At 51.3% G+C, this 9,625-nt stretch overlaps 3 protein-coding genes across 3 annotated transcripts; all 3 read right to left on the bottom strand.

Annotated features, from left to right (window-relative positions):
* Positions 1 to 61: 61 nt before the first annotated feature.
* Positions 62 to 3,532, bottom strand: TEOVI_000913800 (Protein of unknown function (DUF3250), putative; the record flags this gene model as incomplete). The annotated part of the gene is made up of 1 exon (XM_067221505.1): positions 62 to 3,532. One exon carries the CDS (start codon positions 3,530 to 3,532, stop codon positions 62 to 64), a length of 3,471 nt encoding a protein of 1,156 aa, XP_067077606.1.
* A 981-nt stretch (positions 3,533 to 4,513) lies between these two features.
* TEOVI_000913700 (uncharacterized protein) lies at positions 4,514 to 6,904 on the bottom strand (the record flags this gene model as incomplete). The annotated part of the gene is made up of 1 exon (XM_067221504.1): positions 4,514 to 6,904. One exon carries the CDS (start codon positions 6,902 to 6,904, stop codon positions 4,514 to 4,516), a length of 2,391 nt encoding a protein of 796 aa, XP_067077605.1.
* Positions 6,905 to 7,822: 918 nt separating this feature from the next.
* Positions 7,823 to 8,335, bottom strand: TEOVI_000913600 (uncharacterized protein; the record flags this gene model as incomplete). The annotated part of the gene is made up of 1 exon (XM_067221503.1): positions 7,823 to 8,335. The coding sequence occupies one exon, from the start codon at positions 8,333 to 8,335 to the stop codon at positions 7,823 to 7,825; it is 513 nt and encodes a 170-aa protein (XP_067077604.1).
* Between the last annotated feature and the right edge of the window lie 1,290 nt (positions 8,336 to 9,625).

The following is a 9,625-nucleotide window of genomic DNA, read 5'->3' as shown; positions in this document are numbered from 1 at the left end:
TATATATATATATCGCGCGCTGTGTATCGCAGTTTCATTAAGCCGTTCTCCACGTCCATCCTCAAGGAATAAAGGAACCCAACTGGTGTCGCATTATCTCCATATCTATGGAATCCTCGGGACACTCACATCCCTGGACATCAAGATTCGTTGCAATTCCCACAACGCGGGCTTCAGCCGCAGTGGCGGCACCCTCAAAACCCCTTGTGCGGTGCTCAGGTAGTCTTGCTGCAACGCCCAACAAGCTTTGCGGTTCCCTTTGAGCAGGATTCTCACCTTGGGGACCTTCACCCTTACAAGTGGCAAGCAGCCTCACACGCACGGTGGCGCCCTTTATTGGGAGTCCCTGCTTATTGATCAGCGGTAGCTCAAGCGAAACAAACTCTTCGGGCTTCTCAAGTGCCAACCTCCACTCTGTTCGCGCAGTTGCCCAATACTGGCCTCGATGTCTCTCAACCTTGCCCTCAGCAGATGCCATATCAATGGTAGTTGAAACTGCCGACTCGTCGAAGAAGAATAAAATGAATGGTTCGCGTGTAACCGCGAGTAGTTCTCGCAATGATCCAATGGGGAATCGTTTCCCATTGAAGCCGCCCTCCTGCAAATATTCGTATTCATATCGGGCGGTGGGAGGAGCGTGGAGGTACAAATTGCAGCCAAGGGGCTCTAACGCATAGTAGCAAGAAAGCCTAGGAACAGGGTATAGATCGTGCGGAAGCTTAAGCTTGCAAACGTCAACAACGAGAGCCTGCACAGTGTTAGGTGCGGAGGCGGCAGCAATAGCAGCGGCACGTGGGACGAGCGTAAAGGAGGAAGAACGCTCAAGTAAAGTGTTAGAGGACGACGTGCTCGATATGGGACCAGTAGCATTACTGCGATGCGGTGTTGGAACAAGTACCATTCTCCGCTCATGTCTGGGAGTAGAAACGGCGCGCACGCTCCTCACCTCCGAGCCCCCTTCTACTTGCTCACATATAGGGCTGTCCCTCTGTACAACCGCCACCAAAGGAGAAGACCGCGAAGAAGATGCGGCCAGAACTGTTGACACCGGATCTTGAACCATTTGCTGTTGTTCTTCATGTTTCGCTAAACTCCAACTCCTAGTCCCCTCTGCGGCTAGTGCACGAAATGCCTCGCTAAACGGTGTTCGGACAGTCACCGCGAACTCCACAGATGCAATGTGATGACCGAAGCCGTCACGCAGCGGAACATGGCCGCGAATGCTTGGTCGATCTGCCTCTAGTTGCTTGGGATCTGCTACAAGGGCCGATAGGCTAACGGACCCTTCCGCCACCGTTGTGTACAGCCGCTCCCCTATGCATAGCTTCCCTGTTTCATCATTATCTACCATTGTTTCACCAAGCTCCTCTTGGGAACGCACACAATGCAACTGAAGGAGGAGCTGCCGTGTCTGCAAATAGCATAGCAGCAGTGCATCCATCGCAACACAAAACGAAACACTTGTATCGAGAAAAGCGTTGAGACCGGCAACAACGGGTGTGGTCACGGTTTCGTGCAACAGGAAATCTATAGAACAGAATACCGGGGGGAACGTGTTACGCAACTCAACGCCAGCAGGGGTCTCTGTCGACAAAATTTGACCCACGAAGAGCTCAAACACCGTTTCGTTCCCCTCAACCTCACACAATGACTTCGTGGGTGATATGCTATAGCCACGTAGTGAACGAACCTGCGCCTCCAAGAACGAGACACGATCGAGTTGGGACTGCAGAAAGGTTTGTCCTGCCATTTCACGTTCTTTGAGTTCCGCAGTTGCAGTCTCCACCGCCTCTTGCCTACGCTGCAATTGACTCTCCAACGAACGCAGGCGCTCTTTCTGAAGTTCGTTTGTCACCTGAAGGCGTTGAAGTTCCGCCACCAGTGCGCTGTTTGCTTCTTGAAGCTCACGTACCTGTTCATCCAGCGGGGCACCCTGCAGTGCAGTCACGAAGTCCCTTCCATAAAGAGCTACGTTATCGTCATAGAGTTGGGGTTTCCCATCAGGGAGGGTCGGCTCTGCAGGAGAGAGTCGATGTTGCTCCGATTGCTGTTGTTGTTGCATCTGACTTCCCCTTCTAGCACCAACATTGTACCTTCCAAAAATTGAAAGCATCTGCTCGTGGGTCAAACCGTCAGTATCAGCCCGGTGTGTTGGCCACACAATGTCCAGTTTGAGGCGATGAGACCGCAGTTCATCATTGGCAACGCGCAACGCCACTGCGGCCTCATCCCTTGCACGCTTCGCTTCTTCGCACTCCTCCCTGCAGTGGATATGTGCTTGTGTACGCTGCGCAATATCCTTGTACAGTAACTGAGCGACTTCTTCCCAGTGCGCGGCGCTGCCACGAAACTCATCTAAATCCTGTTTCACTTCCGCACGCGCCATAGCAAGCGCACCTTCTGTGACAGTTACAAGGCTTTCCATAAGCCTCGCGTGCTCACGCTCGAGAGCGGTTCTATCGTTTACAACAGCGGCAAGCCGTGCCTCTGCGTCCCTGATATCGCCGGCACGCATGTTCGCTAGGTGTACCTCCTGCGTCATGGCGAGCAACCGCTTCCGTTCCTCCACAAGCTGGCTGTTGAGGCTGCGAAACTCTGCAAGGAGATTCTCATTCGTATGACGCTGTGAAGCGAGTGCGGTCTCAGCAAGAGACAATTTCGACCGCAGTCCCTGAATCGTCGTTGTTTTCTCCTGCACCTCCGCTAATAGCGTGCGCACGTCTCGGCTGAGAAGTTCGTTGCTATCGGCACCAACCACCAAACGGTTGCGCAGTTCGGTAACTTGACTCTCAAGGGAGAAGCGGATTCGCTCCTCCTCTACTGACGTTTGCTTTTGTTGCCGTTCAAGCTCAGCTGTCGCGTTCTGAGCGACACTGAGCTTTTGACACGCTATGTCTCGCTCGCGTACGAGCTGCTGTATCTGCTGCGTCGCCTCATCTAAACGTGACTGGGTGTTTTTCGATAGCACACGGCTCGCCGCCAGTTCGTGCTGAAGCGACTTAACAACCGCAACGCAATCTTCTAGCCGCTGCCGCATTTCCTCATTCGCGTGGTAGAGAGCGTTAGCAGTCACGTAATTCTGTATGCTGTTCTCCATTCCCCACACCATGGAAGGATCAGGGGGTGGGGCACCCGAGTAAATATTGGCGATCTCAGCCGCAGCCGCTGCCGCATCTTCCCTTCTCGCAGCCGACGGCACTCCAACAAACTGGACACTACGCTCCGGGTTCCGCCCGCGCGAATTCTCTGTTGACAGTCCCACAGGGTCCTCTAGCCTAGATTTGACTCCACTAGGAACCTCTCTCACGCCACCAGACTGCGCTTGTGCCACGGCAGGCGTGCTGCGGTTCGCGTCACCTGGCAAAGCCGCCGCAGCGGGAGCCGACCTTCGTCTTTGCGATACCTTCAACAACTTCATCTCTCGTTCTTGCTCATTCAGTTTACGCTGCAGCTGCCGATGCCGTTCGTCAAGGTTGTAGAAAGCATCCCGCCACTCTTCAGCACTTCTCACCGTCCCCCGGCGCCCGGACATAGCGCAGTAACTAAGAGAACAGGTAGAAAACTATGGTTGTAGTCTATTCAAACACGTGAAAACTTATACTGATACCTATATAATGTACGTATATATATCCTGTGAAAACGTTGACGCCACCCTTGGCGTTGTTTTTGCGAGGCTATACGGTTCTTTCTATTCCTCCCGCCAAAGTGTTTGCGAAATCACCCACTCGCTGTGACCCTCGAGTTCAAGCGAAGGACCCGCCGAGTTAGGACGACGGCACCAAAGGCGCTGCTGCCAGAACAGACCCCCGAGTACAAGGCGCTTCAAGGGGAGGATAATGGAGGAAATGGGTTGAGAAAAGGGGGGAGTGAAAAGACATGAAAGGTAAACCAAACGTAATTAGGAGAATGAAGAAAGTGTAAGAGGGTCGCCAATGCGCCATCCTGAGTACGATTACCCGCAGAGAAACAGCCGGAACTGACATCAAAGACTTACAAATAGCGTGTCCCAGCACCCTTTTCACGGATATAGCCGTGTTCCCCCACCCAAAAACGACCGTCTCAAAACTACATCTCCCCCAACTGAGTACGCCTGGCTGAGCATTTCTGTCGATCAATGGCGGCAAATCATTGGGATTTGTAATCTTCACGGGGGATAGCCCCTTGCGGTGCGGTCAAGCAACAGTGGACTAATCAGAGATGCGATACACAACAAGCACTATTACCTACTATAACCAAGTCAAAGAAGAGTGGGAGATACAGCGAAGAGTCGGGATGAGAATATATTTCTCACAAAATCAGCGTGAGAGGACCGCAACACAAACACCGTAATGAAGGGAAGAAGTTTCACCCGTTAAAAAGACATAGCAAAGACACGCGACGATAAAAACAGTGACTCGAATTGTACACAAACGAGTTGCCTCCAACCTTCACAACCGTTGCTTGCTCACATATGTATCTTTGTTCTTAACTGTTGCGCACGCACCGTTGCTCACCTTCCGGATCACCTTAGACGTTACAGAGTTTTGCAATACTTAGCCTTAACAGCATCGTCAATGGGTGCCTTATCTTTCCCTTTGCGCAGTAACAGAGAGAGTCGCTTTTTCGCAGGAAGCGGCCCAGCGCTCTTTTTACCATCCCCGTCTCCTTCCTTATCGTCGGTTTGGGGCTTCCCTTTCTGCTTATCCTGCGCTTTTCGCAGAAACGCATCCCACTTGCGGTAACGTTTGAACTTAAGCTTCTCCTGATGTACCTTCTCCACAGCTTCTACGCGAGTCTTTTGTTGTAATTCCGCACGCTGTAATGTATCCTGCAGGGCTCCCGGAAGAAGCTGTCGGTTCACTGTCCAGCGCGACTGTGCCTCACGGGAGGGAAGGATTTTGAAGCGGCCGTCACTGAGCTCCTGGTAGCGGCCGATACGTGGGTCACCAAAACGTCCCGTTGTCATGTTAAATTCCTCCTCGCCATTGAAAATTGCCCAAGGCGGCAGCTCTTTTGGTTCATCTTCTTGCGATTCCCCCTTTTCCCAATCTGAGGAGGTTGGCAGAAGCCGGCCGCTACTTTCGTTGTCATTATTGTGCTCTGCATCCACACCAAGCACACGCGATGAAGGAACCATATCCTCCTCAGGTGGCGTGAAGGACTTCGCTGAAGCCGCGAGCGCCGCCGCTTCAAGTAGACTGTGCTCGCGCCGCAACGTTTCCTCTGCCCGCCGCTCCTTCCTGAGAGCTTCACGGCGGATAGCTTTCAAGTGTAAGTTAATCTCCTTATTGTCCACCACCTGCAGATTGTTTGTCCGCTGCGAAATAATGCGAAAAGCTTCATAATTCTCCAGCGTCTTGTGCACACCCTCATCCTCCTGCTGGCGACGCAGAGCTGGTGTGGGGGATGCGCCGCCTTCCTCGTTAAGCTGTTGCGGAAGGAGCGTGGTAGAGTGCCACTGCACGGCTTCCAGGAGCGAGAGCGGGTGCCGCCGCTTCCATGTCAGGGAAAACTGGTACGCGTAACGTCGGAGTAAACTCTCCGGAAGCTCGTCAAGATCGCCAGTAGATGCTTTGCTGCGCACAAGCTGCAGCTCGTCTACGTTCAGCGAGAGACGTTGCAGTCGATCAATGCTACGTGACTTTTCCCCTGTAGAAGTATGACGAACTGGCTTACGCAGAATACCCCACGGTGTGTGAAGGAAATCAGGAGCAACCGATTCTTTTTCCTCTGCCGTTATCGTCTGGTCTACACCACAAGCATACGAAATTATTACGGGCTGGGAGCCACCACTGTTGGCAGCAGATGGAATTGCATCAGTACCTTCATTATTAACACTCTCGTCTGCCTTATTCTCCGCCATGATCCCGTCGCGACGAAGGGAATTCAAGTCATTTTCCAAAATGTGGGCCACCGACTGGAAGTAATGCTTGCGACGCTCCAGCATATCTCGAATGCTCTTTTCACTGACGCAGTGAAGAACACGCTTTACTAGGTCGGTTTTGTTTCCGTGCCGTAGCTGCCTCTGAGCGGAAAGAAATATGCGCAGCTCCTCTTCATGGAGTTTGTCTAGTTGCTCACACAGGGAAATTGCCGTACTACCCTGAGCTCGCTGATTTCCAAGCTTCTGCTGCTCATCCATCATCTGAGCGGTGCTCCATGCGTCTGTGGGGTTCCGTATATGCATTGTGGCGATGGGTTTCGCATCACTTTTTCCCAACCCCGCAGCATTTGATCCCCCACCAAAAGATGACGACCGATCTCCTTCACGCTCCTTGTCCCGCACAGAAATAGCCTCTTGCTCCGACGGTGGCGGTGGTGGCGCCGGTGGCAGCACACCGCTCATGTACTCCTCGAATTTCTGCACACATAATCTGTCCCTTTCCCGCTGTAGCTGCAACTCAGCCTCCGCAAGTTCCTCAGGAAACGTCTCAAGAGACTCTTCGACTTTCTGTTGTAAGTCACACCGAAGATGGTGTCGCCTCGGAGACGTTGCGTCGTGCAAAGCCACGTACGTCTCGGGAAGCGGTCGGATACCGCTCTCCAGCATGCGAGAAAACAGTTTGTACGCCTGCCACTCCAACCGAGCCCGACCCATGGTCGCAATGAGAGAAGTGTACATGAGGGCATCGGGCTCAATACCACGGCGCACCATCATATTAAGCTGGAGCAGTGCATCACGGGCTGTCTCATAAGCTTCACCGTCCGAGTTGTTGTCGCCTTCCGGTGGGGGCTCCACAAAGGGACGTTCATGCACGCAACGGTAACAGATGCTGAGCGGGTCAGACCGTTCAGCCACTGGAAGTGCAGCAGCCGTTATTCTACGGCGCCGCATGAATGAAAACGGGGCGTAATTCATGCGGACTCCAAGAAGTAACCGTGCACGTTTCTCCATTAGCGCCTTTTGCACCGCCTTATCTTGCATTCCCTAGCTGCCCTAGTCAGCCTGATCCACTCTGTGAGCAACACGGCAGCTGGAAAAAAAAATGACGAGAGAAAGGGGCATGCACAAGTTGGTCACAGACGCAGGGAAAAGACAGAATCATGCGCTATGCAGTGCGACATGAAGTAGAAATCGTTAGGAATACGTAATATGTTCACGTGAGCGGTTTCATGACCTTTTTGTGCATATTCACGCGTCCTTCTGCAACAAAGGGATGAACTCATTGTGACCGTCACAAGCGTGTCACGTCCACCACACATCACTTTTTATTCTCCTCCAACATTCTGACCTCATGCACGTACCGAACATTGATAACTTCTTGCCAATGATGATTCCCATTTTCGTCTAAAGAAAGCAGAGAAATAAAGCACCAGGGCTGCGAAGTCTGCTTCGTCTCCAACAGGACTCCAACCACATCGCCCCAGTACGTTCTACAAGAGGGGTAGTGTGAAAAAAAAAAAATAGTAACAGTAGTGACAATGGTGGCGCGATCTCTATGAAGAAGCAACGGTTAGGAGATGAGAATTGACGGATACTCGGTAAAGTAAGTTGATCTCTGCTGGAAAATAGGGCAAGAGGACAATACTACACGCATGCGTACACACACACACACACACACACACACACACACATACATATATATATATATATATACATATATGTGTATCTCTGGGTAGGGGTAAAAGAAATATTCTTCCCTTCCTCGTCGTGTGGTCAACGCGCCTCAGTTACATCCGTCCGCTTCTTAACCGTAACGTTCAGTCGTCTAACACTTCTTCGGCTCCCATGTTGCCGCTCCTGCCACTTGTGCGAATAGTTTCCAAAACCATCATAATCTTTTGTGAATGTGTGTGCCCCCGCCCATACACAGGGCACAACACGGAAAATGTTCTGTGCTGCCTACAACAGACCTTTCAGTGGGTTGTCTAAGTATGCCTTCCGCTGCCTGTCGCTCAGCCGCTCCCAACGGTCACACAGAAAAGACATACGTTCCCGCAACCCCATTTGTCGCACCGACGGATGTGATTTCAGTATTTCATATGCGAATGATGCAACTGGCACCTCACCTGTGATGTCCCGTCGCTGCATGCGCTCCGCTAACTCCAGTACTTTTGCCTCACTATGTTTTCCCTTATAACCAACAATGCCCATGGAAGCGTTGTCTACGGGAACAAACCCGGTGGATTCGGCAAAAGCGGATTCCCCTTTCCCTTCCTCGCCCGCCTCTGTACCCGCTCGCCGACTCCGCCGGCCTTTGCGACTACCACTGCTGGACGGTTTTATGATATCCGCACTATCCATTTCACTAAGCGATTCAACAGCAGAGGGATCCACTACACTCATTCCTTTCGCTGACCTTCCCGCCTTGCGCATAAGGCCCCCGGCGAGGGAAGTGAATGAGATGCGGAACATCCAAACGAAGAAATGACGCTTTTAAATGTGTTACCCCCAACACCCACCCTCTGAAATATATATGTGATTTCTACGGTCTTTTGTGGCCTCAAGTATTTCTATCAGTTGCGTTTATGGTGTGCTGCACCGGCTGCGTTGGTGTCCCGCGAGGCGGATGACCGGATACTTATGAGCTTCTTCAACCTCAATTTCAGTGCCCTCCCCGCCCTTTCACTCACTTCAACAACCAAACCAACGGCCAACACTGCAGCAGTCTTTAGTAGTTTGTTAGGGCTACCTGGCGTATCCTTTTTCTCTTTTCAGCGCCCTGCAGGCGATGGAGACACGCCGCAATACGCTAAGGAATATCGAACGTTAATTGTCGGGGTCCTCAGAAACACCGGCAAGTCTAACGGTCAAAAGAAGAGATCAGATAAAAGGGAAACACACACACACACTGAGACCCTCTCTCTTCCGAACCTTCCTTTTCAGCTATAAGAGTGTCTATATCAGCGAGCCCAAACTCCACGCGGGTACGTGTAGAAGAAAACAAACCAGAGACGCAACCAAAAATAACGAAGGGGCCTTTTCCCTCTAAAAAATAAAAGAGAAACTACAGCAACAAAGTCGCCTTCAGTTTCACCTGCTATTACTTGATGTACCTTGCTTTTTTATACTACTTACCGGTTTGTTGGGAAGCAAGACTTTATGGAGGGAGGAGATCCACGACAGAAAAAAAAGAAGTTTGATCACGAAACAGTAACAAGTGAAAGGAAACACGAGGAAACAGGAGGTATTTTGAGACAACCACAAAAGGAAATAGGTGGGGAAACCAAAGAACGGCCAGAATCAGCGCAACAGCCACATGCTCTCTTATATAAGGAAGGAGGAGGAGTGCGAAAGTTGTTTTCATTTGTATCTGCTTCTTCTCATCTGGAATTCACAAGTCCGGCCATCGTCAGCAAAGCGGTCGTGTTTTCATTCGCCCACACATTCACACAAAAACGCCCATTGGCTTCATATTGAATGTCACCCTCATCTGCAACAAAGGAGAGGGAAGAAGTGTGCAGAATTCCCGCGAGCGACGTACACAAAACTGAGGAAGGCGAGGCTACGGAATAGAACACCAAAAAAAAAAAACATATAAAAGAGGAAAAGAAACAATAAGCGGGAGGAGGCTTCAAGTACGAAACACCACAAAAACGAGGATTTACGGAGAAATGCGATGAACTGTAAAGAATTCAAGTGTATTCCTCCTTGCCCCCGAGTTCCACTCCTTTTTACCGCCGTCGACGTTTAAGGACGCCACAT

The sequence above is a fragment of the Trypanosoma equiperdum genome (genome assembly GCF_001457755.1).
Source record: "Trypanosoma equiperdum strain OVI genome assembly, contig: ctg_1451, whole genome shotgun sequence".
In the NCBI taxonomy this organism is placed as follows: Eukaryota; Euglenozoa; class Kinetoplastea; order Trypanosomatida; family Trypanosomatidae; genus Trypanosoma; species Trypanosoma equiperdum.
Note: the sequence above shows the minus strand (reverse complement) of the source record. Positions and strands in the feature narration are given on the sequence as shown.